The sequence below is a fragment of the Chiloscyllium plagiosum genome, chromosome 17 (genome assembly GCF_004010195.1).
Source record: "Chiloscyllium plagiosum isolate BGI_BamShark_2017 chromosome 17, ASM401019v2, whole genome shotgun sequence".
Lineage (NCBI taxonomy): Eukaryota > Metazoa > Chordata > Chondrichthyes > Orectolobiformes > Hemiscylliidae > Chiloscyllium > Chiloscyllium plagiosum.
The window spans coordinates 29,275,066-29,297,459 of record NC_057726.1 but is presented as its reverse complement, the minus strand read 5'-3'; the positions used below and the strand labels follow the sequence as shown (position 1 = coordinate 29,297,459).

Below are 22,394 nucleotides of genomic sequence, written 5' to 3'. Positions count from 1 at the left end.
GGCTTTCCGGAGGCGGGGGGGGGGGGGGGGGGGGGGGGGGGGGGGGGGGTGGATTCTGTCAAACTGGTTCCTTGTGGACGGTCAACACTGAGGAGATGGGAGAGGACGTCAGCTTTCACTGAGTTCCCAATCAGAAAGGGAAGTGTCCGTTCTCAAGAGGAAGTTTATTGGATCCCATTGACCTGAAGGCTGGTTGTTTTTCCTATTTTTTCTCTACACAGAAGTGTCATCATACACAAATGAATGCCCTCCCCACCACCAAAATCAACATGAATATTTATTTGTTTTTATTTTAAACTACAATCCACCCCCAGTAATACCCCCAGTAATAATTAGTGCAGTGGAAGCCGGGACGCTAAATGTCTTCAAGGCCGAGATTGATAGATTCTTGTTGTCTAGAGGAATTAAGGGCTACGGGGAGAACGCTGGTAAGTGGAGCTGAAATGCGCATCAGCCATGATTGAATGGCGGAGTGGACTCGATGGGCCGAATGGCCTTACTTCCACTCCTATGTCTTATGGCCTTATGGTCTAAATAAGGCGGATTTGCCATACCAAATTGTCCATAGAGCCAAGGGATGTGTAGACTAACGTAGGTGTGGGTCTGGGTGGGATGCTCTTCAGAGGGCTGGTGTGGACTCAATGGGTTGAATGGCCTGCTTCAAAACTGTGTGGATTCTGTGATTCTCTAAATATCATTTGCTCAACCATCTATTGCATACAATATGTACTGATCTGCTCACTTCATCTTTAGAGCAAGAACAGATACAGTTCAATAGTTGGGTAAACTTTCAACACCAATATAGCTGCACTTTTGGATTGGAAGCCTTGAAGCTTCTCAGTAAAGATGAAGATTACTCCATATTGTTCTTTCACTCACTGTCACTATGTATTTCTGCTCCAGTTGTGCTGTTAAAGAACATATACAGTTTCTGCTGAAGGAGATCCTAACTTAAAAAAACATGGCTTTATCTTGCCATGGGGCTTTAAGGGAGATACTGTATCATGTGCTGTTATGATATATTCTGTCTCATTAGTATACCAACAATCAAGTTTAACTTTATACTACAAAGGCCACACATACCTTTGGCGATTGACCATTTTTCTGGATATTCCCCAATGTTTTGAAGATTGTCCAGTTGTCTTTGTCTTTAAAGGAGGATAGCTGGAAGTGGATGGAACTTGAAAAGAAATAGTTCCATATTGCAGGCTGAACTAAAATAAATATTGGAATATTCTACTTCAGTTAGGAAGAAACACGCCAGTATCATGCCAACAGATTGTTCTGAATCTGTTATGTTTTGGCCCAGATTTTCTGTTGACCAGACATTAATTAGAGATAGGACTTATACAAGTGGACTCTGCAGAATCTCTATCATAGCATACAGTGAATGAACTTCGTAGGAAATACCTCTTAATCCTGAGATACTATTGAATTGACCCTGTACTCATACCTGCAACTAAACCTCCCCCATCTACTTAAATGCCCACACTGAAACTTGGCACCATCCTCAGATCTGATATCTCCTCTCACGATCCCCCCTGACCTTACTGGGGCCAACCTGACCCAACCCCTCCCATTGGACTTGATTTCTCCACCACTGGACCTGAACGACTTTGACCCAATACCAGCCTTCAATGGACCCGATTTCTCCCACATATCCTGACCTACCCTAAAACTGCATCACTTACCTTGCCACCTGGCACCCTGTCCACTTGACATCTTGCCGTTTCCCACTTGGCATCCTACCCACTCGACACCCTATTATCTCCTTATCTGGCACCCTGCTCCCTACCTGACATTTTATTTTAGTGGCACCCAACACTCTACAAATCTGGTATCCTACCCTGGCTTCTTATAGCTCCCCAACTAAATCCCTATGCTACTGGTAAGTCTACTCACCTGCACATTACCCAGCTGACATCCTACTAACCTGACACTACCCACTACTCATCTGGTATCCTACTATTATTAACACACTTCCAGCTGCCATCTTTTATCCCTGACACTCTATCCCCACTACCCTCCCAGTATCGTACCATCACACTTGCCTTGTGTCCTTATGGCTTGACAGAAATTATCAAAGTCGCTGTCAGGACCTTGCTGTTTCAGAATACGGCAGGTGAGTACTGTGAACAGGAGATGTAGTTTGCCCTCCTCTGACATTACTGTATTACAAAGAAACTGTCAGAATTGAAGCATAGGTCTGCATTTCTGAGAGAGTCCAGAGCGAAATCGCCCCTAAAAAAATTTTGGAGCTCCTTTCTATCCTTAAGAAAAACTATGTGGCATTGCCACTCCTCAGAAAATTCATCTGAGAAATTACTGAAAACTTATCGATGGATAATATGTTTGAAAGAGCAAGTTGAATGCCTACCTTCTGTGCTACATTAAGCTGTCATTCTGTACCAAGTCTAGTATAGTGATTTCTTCCCTTTCTGTCCCTTTAACCCAGAATCACCATTAATTTGTTGGAATAACAACTACCAAACAGCAATACACTTGATTTTGTAGGCACTTGTTGAAAATTAAGTCTTGTTTTAAATAAGCTTTAGGACTTTTGAATGGAAGTTAATTATTTTTCTAACTTGTAGGAAACAATGTACTTTGCATATGCTGTACCACTGTGATTCATTAATTACCAGCAAAAAACAGTTTGTAATGATGACCCATATCTCAGTGGTTCCTGAATATTAATTGATAGTTAAACCTAAAGTAAAGAAACATTAGCTTTTTAAATTTGAAAATTCTCAAGAGAAACAGGAATTACACAACCTTTGGCAGATCATATATACAAACAAATATTTCAGCTAGAAATACTCTCACCTTGGTGTGCTTGCCTTGATCAAAGGCCTGAGTTTATATATTCTAGGCTATTAAGTGCCAGTAATTAATTAATAAATGTTCATTGTACTGGGGACAGTGCCAGCTTTTGAATGAGGTAAAATCCATGACATATTCTGATTAAATTTTAAAAATTTCAAGGTAGGATTTGAATAATGAGAAGATCAGTATTGTGGCCAAAATTCCTCTCCCAAAAAGCATTACCCATATTAATTTCACACCTGTTTGTGAGAGTCTTCTTTTACATGAGCAATATGGCAGCTATTTTAATAACAGTTGCTGTTAATTCATTCATTGTGTATAGCATGCTTTGAGGCATCAATTAGAAATCTGAGGTGGCACCATCTAAATATGGTCTGTTTGCCACTTTTTCATAAAGGTTCCTTATATTTGTATGGTTGTAATATGGAAAGGATAATTTTAATGTAAAATTATAAGCACATTTTCTGTGGGATTACGGAATAAAATTGACAGTCTAATTCTTACACAGGCTCACAATGATTTGCTGCGAACATATGAAGCAAAACTCACTGCATTTGGAATTCCAGTAGATGAACTTGGATTCAAACCACTAGAGACTGCCTTTTGTGGACAGAAGATCGGTCAGGGCCCAGCTGGGCTGGTTGCTGCTTCAACATAGGTCTGAGTTATAAATTACACATCCTAAAGACGTGGGATACTTGGTTACCAATAAATAAGTTTGGTAAAATTCCTAATTATGATGTGATACAAACTGCTCTAGCAAAACCTGTTAGGGGATATCTTTTTAACACTAGAAATTAATGAAGTGAAGTTTGTAAATACTTCATGGCTTTAAGACCTGCAATTTTTAAAAAATAAGAAAGAATATTTTAATATACATTTAGGACCGAGCACTTGTCTCATCATAGTAAAATCAGATTGGATTCCTGTATACCAGAATAAATATTCAATTAATTTGAGCAATACAGAATACAACATTTTTACTGTTAACATCAAGATTTCGCTGATTACTTAATTGTATACAGAAATGTGATAATTTCTCGCTAACTTACCTACCTCAGTTCCATTCATTGCAGCTAAAACATTCAAATATTCTATGCGCACTAATCACGTTTTATGTGCATGGCTGTAACATTCTGTAAAGAATATAGGTAGGCTGGATTAAGTCTACTTTGATTCCAGACTTCTTGAAAACTAAACTCTAGTTATCTTTTGAAATCTCAAACTACGATCTTCTCTCTTTCAGCAATCACTTACCTATATATTGTTAACAATCTTGCATGCTTAGCATAAACCTTACTTTCTGTACTGTTCATTTATTCACAAGCTGTTCCGTCAATATTTTTCATTAATTTTGTTATGACAACTGTTATAATGAAGTGCATATTCCAGTTATTTGGTGACTTCCTGGAGCAAGCACCTAAATTGGTCTCTCAATTCCATTACCAATTTTTTGAAGATAATCATGTTCCACAATTAATTATGCACAGCATCATAGGCAATTTATCAATAATAACAAAATTCTTGAACTTCTTCCCATTGTCATAATTTTACTGTATATAATTGTGAAACTTGGTAATACCCATTTCAATTAAATTTTAAGTTTATCACTCATGCTTGATGCCTTCAAACCTCAGGGCTGTTGTGATAAGCTACTTGTGTTCACCTGAGCATTTTTGTATTTGCTATTTCAAAAGTTAAATGAGTTCAAAATAAAATACATTTCAATAATATCAAGAATCCCTTTGAATTGTGACACTTCTATTTCCTGCCTTCACCGCCAATTTTCAAGCTGCCTTTCTTATTTACAATTTCTACACCCTGTGAGAAACTTCACTGACAACCAAGATCATCTCAAACTCCGTATCCTACATCAAATTTTGTCTTCTTATCTGCTGCATTAATTTTTAGTCATGTCACTTAAAATTATATGATGTTTAAAGGTATCTTTTTAAAATCAGATTGACCACAGTATCATCTCTCTAAGTTTTATCCATGATGTTAACTGTGTCACTGGTGCAAATATTTATTGTGCCTCACTATGAACTCAGAATTCAATTTAAAATCAAGTTTAACATGTTACACATTTGCAGTAGCAAATATTTTTGTAAATTCAGAGTTTTTGCTTAAAGCTTCTTAATAAACCTTTCCGTGGGCTTCATTGATGATTTGTCTAAAAGAAAATATCAACTTTGTTCAATTAATTTAGAAGGTTCAATTAATTCCTTATGTATTTTCGCCACTCTATTCACCCCCTCACCCCATCCCATTGCAAATAATTCAACTCCTCCAGACATCATCTAAGTTATGAATCTTTGTGCAGGTTGCTTGTTGCTATGATTTCAGCTACAGAGCTCATAGCTCAACTAGACTGCCTTCACAATCCATCAATTGAATGGTCTGCCCAAAAGTCTAAACTTTTGTACATTTATTAATTTATGTTCACTTACAAACACAACATTTACATTAAAATGCAATTATCGAATGATACAGGAAAATAATATATTTTCAATGTTCTTTCATTATTCAAGAACCTACCTATAATCGCTACAGTTAACTACATTTTGGTAAAGCATTCAAGTAGACGTATCAACAAGGGATGGGCAGTCAGGCTCAATTCATTGAACTCTGATTTCACACATTGAAAAAGGAACAGATTGTCTTTATAGCCAAAGATTGAAAAAGGTAGTATTGTACAAATGTTTCATTTTTGATAAATGATGTTTGCAAAGAATTAGCTAATGTGAAAAAAATGCTATGAATTCAATATAAGCAGTTGAAATCTACCTGAATGTTATATCTGATAATTATACAAACGCAAATCAAAACAAACACGAGGAATCATTGTAACTTCAGAAATACACGGGATTGGGTGGTCGTGTTTCCATTATATCCTGCCAAATATTATTCTTCATTGTCTTCAAATCAACATTGCAGCCTGACAGGAGGGTGAGGTAGAAATCGCCTTACTGTCTAGGTTTGTGGAGTTTGTTAGTGTTAGTACATTAATCTAAGAATATTTGGCACAGGAATAGCCCATTCACTCTGAACCCTCTTTTGCCATTCAGTAAAATCATGGCTGACCTGCACCTGCTTTTTATTTTACTTTTATTTATATGTATTAACATCAATATCTGGCAAAATCCATTAATCTCAAGCTTGAAATCTTCATTTGTTCTCAGAAGCACAGCCTTTGGGGGCAATAGAGTTCTACTAGCTTGTGCATAAGAAAATATATTGAGATTTGCTCAATTTTGAAATTGTTCCCTTATTTTCATTATTCTAAAGGGATACCTTATTTCAATCTGCCCTATTGAACCTTTCTAAATATTTGAAGCACTTTGGTCACCCTTCAGTCAACCTCAAAAAGGAAAACAAGTCCAGTTTATGCAATCTGTCCTCAAAATGTAGGCTCAGTATCATTAATGGTGATTCTGCATTATACCCACTCCATGGCCTGCATATTCTTTCCAAGGTATGGTACCCAAACCTGAATGCAGTATTACTGGTAGAATTTAGGTAAGGTTCCACAGAACTGAGCATAACTTATTCCCTTTTCTTATTCTAGCCCACTTGAGGAAAAAGCCAACATTCAATTAATCTTGGAGCAAAATACTGCAGATGCTGGAATCTGTACTGAAAACAAAAAATGCTGGGAATCACAGCGGGTCAGGCAGTACCATGGAGAGAGAGCAAGCTAACATTTCAGGTCTAGATGACTTCATCAGCGCTAAATCTATCAATTTCTATCTGAAGTTATTATGAACATTAACAAAATATAACACACTCCCCATTTTCTGAATTTTATTCAAATTTGAACAGTGACACAAGATGCTTCCTTATAGAGTGACTAAACTTAATATGTAGCTCACATTAGCAATAATTAAAGCACTTAGGATCCTCGATAGGTACTGTATGAGAAGGGACTCAGGAGAAGAGCAATGTGGTACTTCTGACTTGCATCCGAGATGTTGAAAACAACCTGAAAGAACACAATAAGAAATGTTCAGTTGTAGATTCCAATCAGACAAATTCCTTGCATTTGAAATGGGAAATTTTGATCTGGCACCATAATATAAAATGGAAATATAAATATCAGGAGAGTAGTAAATGAGCTGTTGATTCACATCCAAGATTTTATGTTATCAGACAAAGTCAACATTACCCCAATAAAATTGTTTAAAGCTACACTTCAAAAACTCCTACCCTGTTGTAAAGGAAATTAAGAAATAATTTAATAAGAAAGACCAATCCTACAACATTCTAAAGCAATGAGAATATTTGCCTTATGCAGATGGATGTTGTGCAAGTGAAATACTTGTATCCTTATTATGCCATACTTATGGTGGTTCTATCAGTCATACTATTGAATCTTATCAAGTTTATTTTGTTTATAAACCTTACTTGAAGAGACATTTTTCAATTGTCTTCTGATGTCAATGTTAAATATTGGAAGTAAACACTTTTTATTCCTACATTGCATGAGTTCTATTGGTATACTTAGAAAGCATTTTGTATAGCTATTACCTCTATGTATGGATAGAAACTGGCCAAGTTTAATGATTGCCAATACTCATCTACAGCAAATTTCATCTTGTATATCCCAGGAACAAAGGTTTCTGATGTAAGCAGACCTGGGCACCTGCCATCGGAGTTTGTAACCCTGCAGACACAGAAGTGCATAGTGAAATCACAACATTTGCTGTGTCTGAACTACTTATTTCACTGAAGCAAGCATTACTTAATGGTATTACATAATATACATGATTTTTGTTTAAATGACAAATGTGGAGAAAACAGTGTACAATATGCTGCCGTTTACTTCCTCATTTCTTCCAAAAATATTTTAACCTGAACAAAAATTGCAGCAATGCAAACATGATCTTTTATGTTTCCTTTATAAAGCACTTTTTTTAAACAAAAGCACCACGAAGTAGCAAGTAACATTGATGCCACTCAAATGCCAGACAATGGCTATCTCCAATAAGAGATAATCTAACCATTGCCCTTTGACATTAAATTATCTTACCATCACTGAATCCCCAGCTATCAATATCTTTGGGTGGTAGTGTGGAGGTGTTTACCACTGACTAGAAAATCAACTGGACTCAACACATGAACACAATGGCTGCAAGAATAGATCAGAGGCTAGGAATAGTAACTCACCTCCTGACTCCCCACAGCCTGTCCACCATCTACATGGCACAAATCAGGAGTATGTTAGAATATTCCCCACTTGCCTGTAGGGTGCAGCTCCAACAAAACTCAAGAAGCTTGACAACAGGCAATCCAGGAGAAAGCAGCACACTTGATTGGCACCAAATCCACAAGCATCCCCTCCCTCCACCAGCATGTTCAGTAGCAGCAGTGTGTACTACTCTCAAGATACACTGCATAAATTCACGAAAGATCCTTAGCACCTTTCAAACCCATGACCACTTCAATCTAGAAGGACAAGGGCAGCAGATACATGCGAACATCACCATTTGCAGGTTCCTCTCCAAGCCACTCATGATCCGGATTTGGAAACATATCAGTGTTCTTTCATTCTCGCTGGGTCAAAATCCTGGAATTGCCTCCCTAAGGGCATTGTGGGTCAACTTACAATATGAGGACTGCAGTGGTTCAAGAAGGCAGTTTGCCACTATCTTCTCAAGGTCAACTAGGTTTGAGCAATAAATGCTGGCCAACCAGTGATGCCCACAAGTGAACAAAAACTAACTACCACTTTAACAAAGGAAAAGATGTTGCACAAAGGTGCACATTAAAAAAAAAAGTGCCAAACTAACAGAAGCATTACATGAGATGAACAAAGCTTAGGTCAGAGTTGTGCGATAAAGTCTCAAAAGCTATATTGTACTACTCTGAATCTGGGTTGATTCACTCAGTTGGCTGGATGGCTGTTTTGTGATGCACTGTGATGTCAACAGCATGTATTCAATTGCCATACCAGCTGAGGTTACCATGAAGATCCAACCTGCTCAACCTCACCTTTTGCTTGAAGTGTGTTGATCCTTAGGTTAAACCACCACCAGTCGCCTCTCTCTCTAATGAGAGAGCAGTGTGGACTAAGATGACTTCACTTTTACTCTGTGAATCTGTGATTGGACAGCAAATGCAGAATGTAGAGCCACTATTAACAGGTTAATAGAGAGTTTGGAGGAGGAATTTTTGATGAGTGGTTGTTGAGCTAGAGGAGGTTATACAGACCAGGGGTAGACCATTCACTCTGAAACTTCTTTTATCATTCAGTAAAATCATGGCTGACCTGCACCCATTTTTATTCTACATTGGAGGCACAAGGCAATTAAAGGATTTAAGCATAATGAGAATGTTAAAGTTAAGGCATTGGGGATCCAAAAACAAAATAATTCAATGATAATGGGATGAAAGACTTTAGTGCAGGATAAGTTACAGATAGTTAAGTTTGAATGAGGTAAGGTTTATGGAGGTCAGAGGCTGGCCTTGAACTTGGGATTAATGAGTTTGGGAGCAACAAAGGCATAATTGAAAGATTAGATTAGATTACTTACAGTGTGGAAACAGGCCCTTCAGCCCAACAAGTCCACACCGCCCCGTCGAAGCGCAACCTATAGATGACCTTGGAAGGAAACAATGCTAGAAATGGAAGTCATCGGTCTTTGCACCACAAGGGTTTGGAAGCTCTGTCAAATATGATGTTGAAATTGCAAACTAAATCAAGACTGTGGCTCAGGAGGTGTATAGATTTTGTGGAATTGGAAGAACTCATGGTGGATGCTGTAGACAAGGGTTTTAGATATTTTCTAATTAACCTATTCAGAAGCAGAAGGGATCTGACACGGGTCTCCTGGCTCAGAGGTAGGTTCACTACACATTACCACAAGAGTGCCAGTGCGATAGTTTTAGATTTCCAATGTTTAATTAGACAAAATTGAAGCTGATCCTGAAACTACCAAGTAGGCATGGAGTTTGTCAAGGCTTTGCAAAAATAGAGTTGGGTGTCATGTGTGGACATGTGAAAGCCAGGTGTGAAATCATTGCCACTGTTGAGTAAGACGCATAGAGCTAGAGACAATTTGTGTGGGGATCTCTGAAGGTATTGAGCAAGGTTATTTGGTTACCAAGAGTGAGTGTGGAAGCCAGTTGCACAGAGTTCAACAAGAAAGGAGAGTTATCGAAGGTAGCTGGTTTGGTTCATTGTGCCAAAAGCTGTATAGAGCCAAATTGAGTCGGAAAGGTGTTGTGAAACTTGAAAAGGTTCAGAAAAGATTTACAAGAATGTTGCCAGGGTTGGAGGATATGAGCCATAACATAGGCTGGAGCTGTTTTCCCTGGAGGGTAGGAGGCTGAGGGGTGTCCTTATAGTCTCTTCCCTGGGGTGGGGTAGTCTAGAACCAGAGGGTGCAGGTTTAGGGTGAGAAGGGAAAGATATAAAAGAGACCCAAGGGGGAACATTTGCACGTAGAGGGTGGTACATTAATGGAATGAGCTGCCAGAGGAAGTGGTGGAGACTAGTAGAATTGCAACATTTAAAAGGCTGGGTACATGAATAGGAGGATTTTGGAGGAATATAGGCCGGGTGCTGGCAGGTGGAACCAGATTGGGTTGGGATACCTGGTCGTCATGGACAAGTTGGACTGAAGGGTCTGTTTCCGTGCTGTACATCTCTATGACTCTATGACATCCTGTCCTCAGGATTCCCTTCAACAACTTGCCCATCACTGACATCAGGCTCAGCGGTCTATAGTTCCCTGGCTTGTCCTTACCAGCTTTCTTAAATAGTGGCACCACATGAGCCAACCTCCAGTCTTCGGGCACCTCACCTGTGACTATTAATGATACAAATATCTCAGCAACAGACCCAATAGGCCATTCTGCCCTTCGAGCCTGCACCATCATTCAATATGATCATGGCTGATCATCCTTCATCAATATCCTGTTCCTGCCTTATCTCCATAACCCTTGATTCCACACTCCTTGAGCGCTCTATCCAACTCTTTCTTAAATGAATCCAGAGACTGGACCTCCACTGCCCTCTGGGACAGATCATTCCACACAGCTACCACTCTCTGGGTGAAGAAGTTTCTCCTCATCTCTGTCCTAAATGGTCTACCCTGTATTTTTAAGTTGTGTCCTCTGGTTCGGCACTCACCCATCAGCGGAAACATGTTTCCTGCCTCCAGAGTGTCCAATCCTTTAATAATCATATACGTCTCAATCAGATCCCCTCTCAGTCTTCTAAACTCAAGGCTATACAAGCCCAGTCGCTCCAGTCTTTCAGTGTAAGTTAGTCCCGCCATTCCAGGAATTGACCTCGTGAACTTACGCTGCACTCCCTCAATAGCCAGAATGTCTTTCCTCAAATTTGGAGACCAGAACTGCTCATAGTACTCCAGGTGTGGTCTCACCAGGGCTCTGTATAGCTGCAGAAGAACCACTCTGCTTCTATACTCAATCCCTCTTGTTATGAAGGCCAGCATGCTATTAGCCTTCTTCACTACCTGCTGTACCTGCATGCTTACCTTCATTGACTGGTGTACAAGAACACCCAGATCTCTCTGTACTGCCCCTTTACGTAAATTGATTCCATTCAGGTAGTAATCTGCCTTCCTGTTCTTGCCACCAAAGTGGATAACCATACATTTGAAATAAATGCAGTTTAATTTATCAGTCCTACCTTGTTCTCTGCTTTGTACCTGCCTGCCCTGATTGTTTGACTTGCTTCTTTTCTCAATTGTACCAATCTCAAATTGATCTCTTTCCTCACAACCTCTATGGGTCCCTCCCCCCAACCTTACTAGTTTAAATCGTCCCAAGCAGCTCTAGCAAATATCTCTCCGCCAGTATATTAGTCCCCTTCCAATTCAGGTGCAATCCGTCCTTCTTGTACAGGTCACTTCTAGCCCAGAAGAGATTCCAATGATCCAAAAATGTGAATCCTTCTCCCATACACCAGCTCCTCAGCCATACATTCATCTGCTCTATCCTCCAATTCCTACCCTCACTGGTTTGCAGCACCGGGAGTAATCTAGATATTACTCCCATTGAAAACCTCCTTTTTAAATTGCTGTCCAGCTCTCTATAACCTCCCTTCAGAATCTTATCCTTTTCCCTTCCTATGTCATTAGTTCCAATGTGTACAATGACCTCCTGCTGGGCCCTCTCCCCCTTGAGAACATTCTACACCCTCTCTGAAATATCCTTGATCCTGGCACCAGGTAGGCAACACACCATTCTGATTTTACACTGCTGGCCACAGAAGTGTCTACCTGTGGCTTGGACTAGAAGTCCCCTTTCACAATTGATCTCTTTGAACCTGATGTACCCCTCATTGCCTTAGAGCCTGTCTTGATACCAGAAACTTGGCTGTTCGTGCTATATTCCCCTGAAAATCCATCACCCTCTACAGTTTCCAAAATAGCATACTTTTTTGAAACGGGCTAGTCACAGAAGTCTCCTGCACTACCTGCCTACCTCTCTTATCTTTCCTGGAGTTAACCCATCTATGTGACTGTATCTTCAACTTTTCTCCTTTCCTATAACTGCATCCATCACACCCCCTTGCCTCATTGCCTCTGTCTCTCCAACCAATCCATTCGATCTGATAGGGTTCACAATCAATGGCATTCATTGCAGATATAATCCTCAGTAACACAAACTCTCTCTAAATGCCCACATCTGACAAGAAGAGCATATCACTCTATGAAAGGCCATTTTTGCTTCTTTCAATTTACAGACCCAGAAAATAGCACTGTCTTAGTACTCTACAAAACACTGCTCCAGGCTAACTTAATACCTATGTCTTATATTTTTAAGTCTAATCAAGAGACATATCTCAATGAAACATATAATCAAGAAAGAACCCACTCTACTCACTACTGCAGACTTCATGTAAGACCACATTTAAAACTATTTACTTATCTTTTTCTGTGCTGTGACCTCTCTCAAACAGGTTCCTCCAACATCGGTTGTGAATTTCACTGCTTGTTAATTTTCCCAAATGCACTCCGATGTCCAGCGATACATGAGTTCAAACAGCAAAGGCAGTAACTGTTCTGGTTCCCTGCTGTGTCAGTTAGCAGTGTGGGTTTCTTTCTCTGTCTCTCTCTCTCTCTCTCGCTCTATCTTTCTCTCCCCTGCACTGACCTCACCATGTGCTGCCTTTGTCTGTTCCTCTCCCTTTTAAAAGTGCTGTTGTTTTGACGTTTTGTTCTCCTAAGTTCCAAAACAATGCAACAGCATATAAAACAGTAATTGCTGCTCCTGGAGTTCAAGGAAATCATCTCCAACACCTAAAATACCTTTAAAAAAAAAGGAGCAGCCTGTTCCAGTCAGAAATCTTTTCCATCCTCCATCTTGGATTACCCATGCTCAATTTCAAGTGTTCATGGTCACAAACTTTGTCTGTGTTCAGAAATTGCTTGCTGTAATTCACAATATGTAAAGTTTAAAGGGCTTCCTAAATTAGCAGAGATGGAAGGAAATTGTTTTCACATTATCTGAATTTGTTTTTTTTTTAAGGAAACAATGGTAGACCACCGCTGCTACTGTTAATGCCTCTTTCTCAATGAGCAGTTGAAACTACTGTCTCCTTTTTCTTTGTATTTAGTGCGGTATATGGGCCCAGTACAAACAACAATATTCCCAGAGTAAACTTGCTAGATATGATAAGGCTGGCCAAGAAATGTCATTCTTATGCAAGCATCCCAATAAACACAATATATAAAGAAGTTTCATGTGCCATTCTGGGAGGCTGGCATCCTTGAAGTCAGCTCTTGAGTTCCAATTATTTGATCACTTGGTGGCTGTACAATTTTACTTACAGAATTCAACTTAGTTATTAACTCCTCTGTCATAAATCTTTCTACTTTATCCTCACAGTAGTGTGAAAGCAATATTTTTATGAAGCTGCGAAGATTTACCAAAAATGGGAAGTCAGCTCACACAACCATCTCCTTAGAGAGTACATGAAAGCAACAGAGGAACGTTTCCCCATTTAGAATTGTGTCGGATAATTATGTCTATTGTCATGCCTGTTCATTATTCCACTACATGAAGGCATAAGGGGAGGATCAATTAGCTTAATAAAATTAATTCAATAGCTTTTACAATTGTATTTATTAAGAGTAATGGCCTTTCCAAACTGTTAGTGGTTAGATTTGACTTACCCTCTTGCAATCTCTCTCCATGCTTTGTCCTCCAGTCTGACAACACTGACTGTAACATGTGCAGCAGGGATGCCTTGTGCTGTGTTGAGTATGTGGGTAGTTAGAGGGCTCTGTGACATTTTGTGGTCTGGAGAGTTATTCTGTTACAGAGGAGTTGTTCAAATGTTAATATCAGACATCTTACAAAACAAATTACACAGTCGGTTCTGATATAACGCGATATTCCCGTTCTTGTGCGATCTCACGTTATAAGAAAATCGCTCAATAGCCACGCCATTTAAACTATTGGAGCGGAAATTGTGTTATAGCCAATACAGGTAAGGAAAGTTCACGTTCTACAATTAATGGTCTAAATTCTTCAATTGTGTTAAAGCCAAATTGTGTTGAAGAAACACGCGTTATATACTTAATTTATACTTAAATACAATTATATGCTTATATATTTAAATCTATTCATCCTTTGTTAATTCTAAATATATGTCCTGGTTTGACATTTGGAAGTTTCTCCCCAGTTATAAACATGTATATTTAGCTGCCAGCTAAGTTATTTTACCCCTTTGTAGTGTTCAGGTAAGAATTGTTCAAGTACTCCAGTCAGCTGCATGTGATAGATATGCTGTCATGTTCTTCTCAGTTACAAGACACATAATTATGTGGTACCGCTCTCTAATTTGCATAAACAGGGAAAAACAGCAAGTTTTGGAATCTGAGCTTTCCTTCTCAGCCAATGTCGCATTCTGCCATATGTTAAAAGAATGTGAAAATGGACTTTTTGAAAAGAAAATCTTTCTTGGGATTATTTGTGTAACTAGCAAGGCTGATATTTGCTGCCCACTCCTGGTAATCTCGGTGGTGTGTAAATCTTGTTGAACAGCTGCAGTCCATTAGGTGAAGGTTTGCAGCAGTTTCAATAAGTAATGAGACCCAGGATTTTTGATTTAGCTATGTGGGGGGATTGCTGTTATATGTTCAGGTTATGATATGCGATTTGGAGTGAGAATTTGTGTTTGTTATATCCTATGGGCCTGCTTTTGCTCCTGTAGTTGTTGGAGGAGTAAGCATGTGGACCGTGCATGCTACCATCACATCACAGACTACACCAGCATTCAGTGGATTGCTATAATCTTTTACCACGCTGTCGCTCATCAAGTTGCTTCATCTTTTAACAGAGTCTGGTTTATTCCTAGAATGGATCAGAACCTGTTACCTGCTCATAGAGCACAACGTGTGTATAAGGATTAAGGATGTATAAAGAGTTATGTTGTTTTGAGGTCATTGCTGTGATCTCCTTTCTGGTTTCCTCCAAATGAACTCTTGCCAAACAAGTGTATAACTTCTCTCCAGTTTCTCTGCCAATGCACTCAATGAAGTGAACAACTTGCTTTCTGATTTCCCCAGATACCACTCCCAGATAATCAAAGGAAAATGATACTTGACAAAAAATGGTTAAGGGGTGACTGATGTGGTGGATGAGTGAATTGTAGTGGATGCTGTGTAATCGGACTTTCAGACAATTTTTGCTAGTACCATATTAGAGTTTACAGGAGACAATTAAAGGTTACTGATTAGGATGGAGAGTTAATTAGATGTACTTCAATGATCTGGATATAAGACTGGAGATAATTAAATCCAAATTTTAATATAGTAAAATAATAAAAATGGTAAGCTATTCTGAGAATCAAAAGAAGCTGCACCTGGTTATTAATAAGATGGTGGAATGGAATATAAGTGGCAGATCAAATTAGGTGTCATGATGAGATAGTTCAATTTGGTTCAATGGAAAAATAGGAGCAAGTGAGGACTGCAGATGCTGGAGATCAGAGCTGAAAATGTGTTGCTGGAAAAGCGCAGCAGGTCAGGCAGCATCCAGGGAACAGGAGAATCGACGTTTCGGGCATGGACTCTTCTTCAGGAATCAATGGAATGCTCAATGGAAAAATAGCAAGAGGTAACAAATATAACATTTATACTAAATGGTAAGTTTGTATAAAGATAGTATTAGCTTCCACAAGATATAACATTCTTTCATCAACCCAAAAGCTATCATTACACCTGATAGCTTTCTGCCTGACCTTAAGACCTGAATGAAATATACTTTTTCCCCAATAGATTTTGTCATAAAGTAGAAAGGAACATTAAAGGAAGATTGATAACTTGGATAAATAATTGGCTAGAATATAGGAAGCAGGATGTAACCGTTGCTTTTCTAGCTAGAGATGATTATATCATGGGCACCTGAAGATCAGTATTTAGGGCCATTATTTCTCTTGTACATAAATTACTTAGACTCGAATTTAGAGAGTACAATTTCAAAGTTTCCAAATTATATAAAATTTTAAAAGCAGCAAATAATAAGCAGGATGATGACAAGCTTTGGAAGAAATTAAAAATCACACAACACCAGGTTATAGCCAACAGGTTTATTTGGAAGTACAAGCTTTCGGAGTGCTGATCCTTCTTCAAGTAGGTAGTGGGGCAGGAACATAGGACACAGAATTTATAGTAAAAGATCAAAGTGTCATACAATTGATGCGAAGTATTGAACATATCTAGATTGCTATTAAGTCTTTAATCACACACTCACGCAAACACTCTATCAAGCATGCACAAACACAAACACATATAAAGTCTATGGGGTGAATTTGCATAGATTTGTATTTGCAGAAATATTCTATTTTGTTCAAAAAGCATACAATCCGTAGGCAGTCAGTTTATGTGACATTTTATTAATTCCTACTTCGAAAATAGGATCAGTCTGAATCATGGTTGGGATACAGACAGACTCCAACCTCATACCTTCAATACATTGCCTGAGCTGAGATGCCACCCTTTCTTTTACAAAACCTTAAGTTAGCTCAGGACTGTGACTTGAAAGAAGTTCTGGATTTACATATTAATCACTCAAAACCTGCATAAGTGATTTAACAGCAATCTAGGTTTCTACAATACTGCGCATCAGTTGTATGACACTTTGATCTCTTACTGTAAATTCTGTGTCCTATGATCCTGCCCCACTAGCTATGTGGCAAAGGAGCAGGGGTCTGAAAGCTTCCAAATAGACCTATTGGACTATAACCTGGTGTTTTGTGATTTTTAACTTTGTCCACCCCAGTCCAACACCAGCACCTCCACATCAAGACTTTGGAAGGATGCAATGGACAGACATGATTTAATATGGATAAATGTGAAGCAATGGGGGAAATAACATAGAGAGGTAGGATAATCCAAATGAATTCATTTTGACAGAGTGAAATTCAGAGAGACTTGCAAATGCACACTCAAACATTTATAAAGATGATGGGGCAAGCTGATTAAAATGTTTAGGAAAGCATTTGGGATAATTGTGTATATAAACAGGAAAATAGAATACAAAACCAAGAATGCTTTGCTAAATCTCTGCTGAGCCCTCAGCCTACCCATTACGACACTTCTGGTAACATGGTTAGGGAAGATATTGTATCCTTCTATAACATTTAATTGTCTCCTGTAATGGGATCTCTAATAGGGTTGAGAAACTTCACTTAAGTAAAGAAATTAGAAATGCTTTCCTTCAAGCAGAAAATATTAAGCAGAGATTTAACAGAGGTATTCAAAATTGTAAAAGGTTTTTATAAAGCAGTTAGAGAGAAATTATTTCCTCTGGCAAGTGGTTGATAACCAAAGATTATAAATTTTAAAAAGAACTAAAGAAGAAATATTGAAACTCATCACATAGAGGATTGTTTGTTCTGGAACACATGATCCCAAAGGATAATGAAAATGAATTCCTGAGGAAATTGTTCATTTGTTTTGGATAATACATGCACCCATTTTCCATTTTCCCACAGTTTAACAGGTTAATTATCAACTTTTTGATATGGGAACTTTCAAAAGGACATGTACTGGAAGATTTACAGGCACACAGATTAAAAAGCTGTAGTATGGTATTAAATTAGACAACTCTTTCAAGAGTTGGCACATACATGATTGGCTAAATACTAATATTATATGACTAAAATCAAAACAAGGAAGTTCAGGATCACATTGAAATGCCTCATCCTGTCTGAACCTCTTCTCCCACCTTCATTCTGCAAACTAGAGTATTCTCTGTAACCTCTGAAAAATTGCCTTCACTTCAATCATCCTCAGCATCATTACTGTACAGTATATTTTCCATTGTTTATCACCATAATCTGGATTTACATAGCACCTCTATTATAAAATGTCTGAATGTGCTTCATAGGAGTGCTATCAAACAAAATTTGACATTGAGTCCCACAAGGTAATGTCTAGATAGGGACCAAATACAAAGGTCTTAAGAAAATTCTTAAATAGAGAGACATACGTAGTGAGGTAGAGAGCTTTGGGGAACATATTCCAGAGTTTAGCTCCAAAGCAGTTATGGCTGCCAATATGAAGAAGTAAAAATGGGAATATTCAAGAGGTCAGAATTGGGTAAGAGACAAAGACCAGAAACTTAAAATTGAGGAATTGTGAAATGTGTGTCCACATAAGCCAGCACAGGATCAGAAACGAACGGAGTTTGTGCAAGTTAAGATTTGGGCAGAGTTTTGAATGGGATCTAAATTGTGGAGGTTGATAACTGGGCGACCAGTGAGAGCTTTGGAACAGTCAAATCTAGAGAAAGCAATGGCAAAGATGAGGTTTCTAGCAACAGGTGAGCTGAGACAGAGAAGTATAAGGTGATGGTGTGGAGGTGGAAATGGAAAACTTTCATAATGGTACTCCTTGAGGTTCTTTAATACTCTTCACCATGCCCCCGTATTCCACAAACTGCTTGCCCCAAACATTTCAATTCATGTCATCACTCACACAAGTTTGCATACATAAATCATTTCCCTCTTCTACAAATTGTATTTTTTGAGATTACCTTTGGCTTCTATCCTCATATTCAGATCCTACAATAGACAAGCTTTGGCATTTTCCTGCACCTTTTTACACAAGAGCAACCTATGGGGCTCTTACAGTGAAACAAACCATTCAAAGGCACCTCACAGAATCATTATGAAATAAAATCTAACACTAAGCCACAAGAGGAGGTATTAGGTCAGATGACTGAAAGCTTCAAATAGGTAGGTTTTATGGAATGTTTTGAAATAGAAACGTGAACCTCTGAGATTGATGGATGGGGAAGAAATACAAGGCAACTGAAGCTACAGCCACCACTGGGGAATTAGATAAAATTGTGAATGCTCAAAAGGCTAAAATTAGTGGAGCACAGATATCTCAGAGGATTGTGGGATTGGAGAAGCGCGGGAATGATGATGCAATGAAGGGACAACAACATCTTTTATTTATATAACACATGAAATACACAAAACTATCTCATATCATTTCACAGAAGCTCACCAGGCAAATCACCAAGGCTTCTTTGAGAACATCTTCCGAACCAGCAATTTCCACCATCCAGAAGGGCAATGACAGCAGATACATTGGAACATGCAGACTCGACCACCCTAGAATTGCACCTTTGCAGATCCTTCACTATTTCTGGTTCAAAATCTTAAAACTCCCTTCCTAACAGCACTGTGAGTCTACCTACACCAAATGGACAGAAGCAATTCAAGAAAGTGGCTAATCACCACATGGGTAATAACTATTGGCCTAGCTAATGATGTCCACATCCCAGAAACAAAATAAAAAACATAGTTGGACTGAGCTAAAGAAGAAATTTGAACTAAAAGTTTTGTAAAAAAAAATTGTTTTACAGATTGTTTCAATGACACAATGCATATTAGCAGAGGAAATAAATACATCTTTGATCCTTTGAGCTCATTTAACTATGTAATCCTTCTTATTGACTTAAGTTTTATGAATACTGGAATGCAAATTAAAAATATTTTCCTTTCATCTTAAATACAGTGGTTGTGTACAATATTTGCCTGTGATAAATGTAAGTGATGTGGGTTGAGGGTTTTTAGTAACAGAATCTTGTTCTCCAGCTTCACATAATGGATTATATGGCTTCATAGTCAGCAGTGAAAGGTGGTTATAATTGCTGTCCCAGCCAAACAAGAGATGGTTAAATTGTGTCGTGTCATATAATTTTGAGTGAGGTGGAAAGTGAATGGTACAAACTGTCCTTTGTTATTGTGGTAACCCTAAAAATAATGGTTATATTAATAATTAGAAAAGAACTAAAAGATCTTAAATCCAGTAAATACTATTGATACAATAAATACTGTTCAAACTTTTAAACTATGATTGCATTTTTACATTTAACCAGATAACTTACAGTGTAAAATGTTTACTGCAAGTCTACCACAAGTATGTTCAAGAAAACTATATAATTCAAAACTTTCCAAAGATTCAATTGCAGAATTTTAACTATTACAAACATCTCTTTTTTGGTAGACCTCAACAACCCACCTTTTTTATTTTGAGATGATCCTGAATATGCAAAAGGCGCTGTGCACTCATTTAATCCAATGTTTTAGGGATATGTGATACATTCCAAGGTGGCTGATTATCAATAGCTGAATATCCAAACAGTAAACTTCTGGTGTTCAGCATTGTAGTGGCCTTGAGATTGTTGTTCAAATCCAGCATGTTTGCCTTTTTCACAATGACAGCTCTATCAATGTCCATGTCCTTATCTAATCCTACATAACCTGCGTTTTCAGTGAAAAGATAAACCTAGTTAATAATTATTATTAACGTAGTGGAGAGTGGAAAAATCAGTAGGTTTTGAGGGGAGGAATACTAGATAAAGCGAGAGAAATTGGCATTTGTTCAGTTAACTCTTCATCCCAACTGGGAGAACATGGAGACAAGCATTGGATAGAGAGCAAACAGCAATATGGTAATGTCATTTAGTATTAATCCCTCTAGTTAAGGAAATGATTGAATTTTTAAGACTTCTGTCAGCAGTTTTATTCAATTAAATGAAATGAAATGTGGATTGTACAAAAGCCAGCCAACATTAAGCAGAACTTTACTGGTGGTTGAGAAAATATGTAGCAAAAACACAAAATAAGTTCCACAGGTGTGGACACGATGTCAAAATTACAATAGTATCTGGTATGTAATTGAAAGATCAGCTTTCTAAAATTTGGATTCTATAGGACTCTTAGAAAATGTTGACATCATTTGCAATAAAGCGTATTCAGTTGGCACCATATGCTCACATTTATGATAATCTACGCTCAATAAAGATCGCTTAACCATTGCTTTCATCATCTGTCCTCCGAAGTTAATCATTTGCCAAAATGTGACAGACCAAGTGATGAAATAGCAATTGATTGACATAGTTAGTTATCAATTGATGTAAAATGAAATCACAGAAACAAGATAAATTGTGATCATTTAACACAATTCAATTATCAATAAGTTGCACAGAAGCATTTAACCACCACAAAATTTGACTAAGTTCTAAATATCTGTTGACATCAAAAATTATTATGCCATGATCTTTTGTATGTCCCAGCTGATGCAATTTGTTCTGCATACAGTGTGTAGACCCTTTAACATTGAATTAGTTGTTATGACATGGGGTAAATCATCCTGCTTAATTTAAAACCAGCAACTCAAAAGATTTATCCTGTGCAGTAATCTGTGAAAATTCGATAGGCTAAGAACTAATTAAAGTAAAAGTTAACAACTTTATTTCTTGAAGTATGAGAGAGAATAATTAACTAACAACTATTTACAATTCCTTCCTCGAACCTATCTTTTACCTTCCCTTCTATAATACTAGTATGATAAAACCCGATTATGATTTCCTAAACAATTTGAAAACTAGGCAGCTTTTGTTTTCTCTGACTTTCAGTCTTCTATTCTTCTTCTTGGGGATTCTGCTTTACAGATTACTTATCGATAAAGGTACCTTTTAAGAGAGTTTTTTTGGGCAGTCTTTTTACATGCTGGTAGCTTGGCAGTTCTCCTCTCAACTGTTCAATTTTCCCAGTCTTATACCCTCAACGCATCGGATTGTGTCATTAGCTTTTAAGATTGTCAATATACTAAATTCAAACTGGATTGGAGTTTGGTGTTTTTTCTGGGTATAATTTAAACTGATTGGCCTAATCCGCATTTGTTTTGTCATTTCCAGGCAACCAGCTAATTTAGCTTTTGACTAAGTGTTACATTGTTACCTTATTGAGAACACTTGGTGCTGTCAGGTAGCTCTACCAGCTTTTAACTCTCTTAAAGGTACAGTACACCAACATCTTTATAACATAGTGCACAATAAGCTTTCTTTTTCATTTTTCCAATTACTATGTATGAGTGGGCATGTACATATAGTTTATAATGATACATTCTATTCTACAGAGAGGAAAGTGCCCTCGAAATAATATAGTTGACTACTCGGAGTTAAATGAGAAATATTTGCTCCATAATTGAGAAGTTTTTGTTTCACAAGTAGTTTGATTTTAAGGTGCATGCATAAAACATAATTTTAACATACAAATGAGCTTG

The 22,394-nt window shown here is 38.0% G+C and overlaps 2 protein-coding genes across 2 annotated transcripts in view; one reads left to right on the top strand and one right to left on the bottom strand.

Annotated features, from left to right (window-relative positions):
* Nucleotides 1-6,479, top strand: part of gas8 (growth arrest-specific 8) — a 41,761-nt gene extending 35,282 nt beyond the window's left edge. Inside the window, exons 10-11 of the mRNA XM_043706769.1 lie at nucleotides 3,335-3,484; nucleotides 6,395-6,479. Coding sequence (XP_043562704.1) covers nucleotides 3,335-3,484 — 150 coding nt within the window. The 3' untranslated portion in view covers nucleotides 6,395-6,479. The remainder of the gene's footprint in view (nucleotides 1-3,334; nucleotides 3,485-6,394) is intronic.
* uraha (urate (5-hydroxyiso-) hydrolase a) lies at nucleotides 3,478-20,557 on the bottom strand. Its single transcript, XM_043706773.1, has 4 exons — nucleotides 20,346-20,557; nucleotides 13,977-14,116; nucleotides 7,354-7,489; nucleotides 3,478-6,808 (listed from the first exon to the last, which is right to left on the bottom strand). The coding sequence occupies exons 1-4, from the start codon at nucleotides 20,394-20,396 to the stop codon at nucleotides 6,719-6,721; spliced, it is 417 nt and encodes a 138-aa protein (XP_043562708.1). The 5' UTR covers nucleotides 20,397-20,557; the 3' UTR covers nucleotides 3,478-6,718.
* Between the last annotated feature and the right edge of the window lie 1,837 nt (nucleotides 20,558-22,394).

Excerpts from the sequence above, each read along its gene's own strand:
- uraha (XM_043706773.1), bottom strand. The coding sequence starts at position 20,396 with ATGAGTGCACAGCGCCTTTTGCATATTCAGGATCATCTCAAAATAAAA. Across the intron at positions 14,117-20,345 it reads ATCATCTCAAAATAAAAAAG|AATAACTCTCCAGACCACAA; the intron begins GTGGGTTGTTGA and ends CCTCTGTAACAG. Across the intron at positions 7,490-13,976 it reads TGGAGAGAGATTGCAAGAGG|GGTTACAAACTCCGATGGCA; the intron begins GTAAGTCAAATC and ends CTGTGTCTGCAG.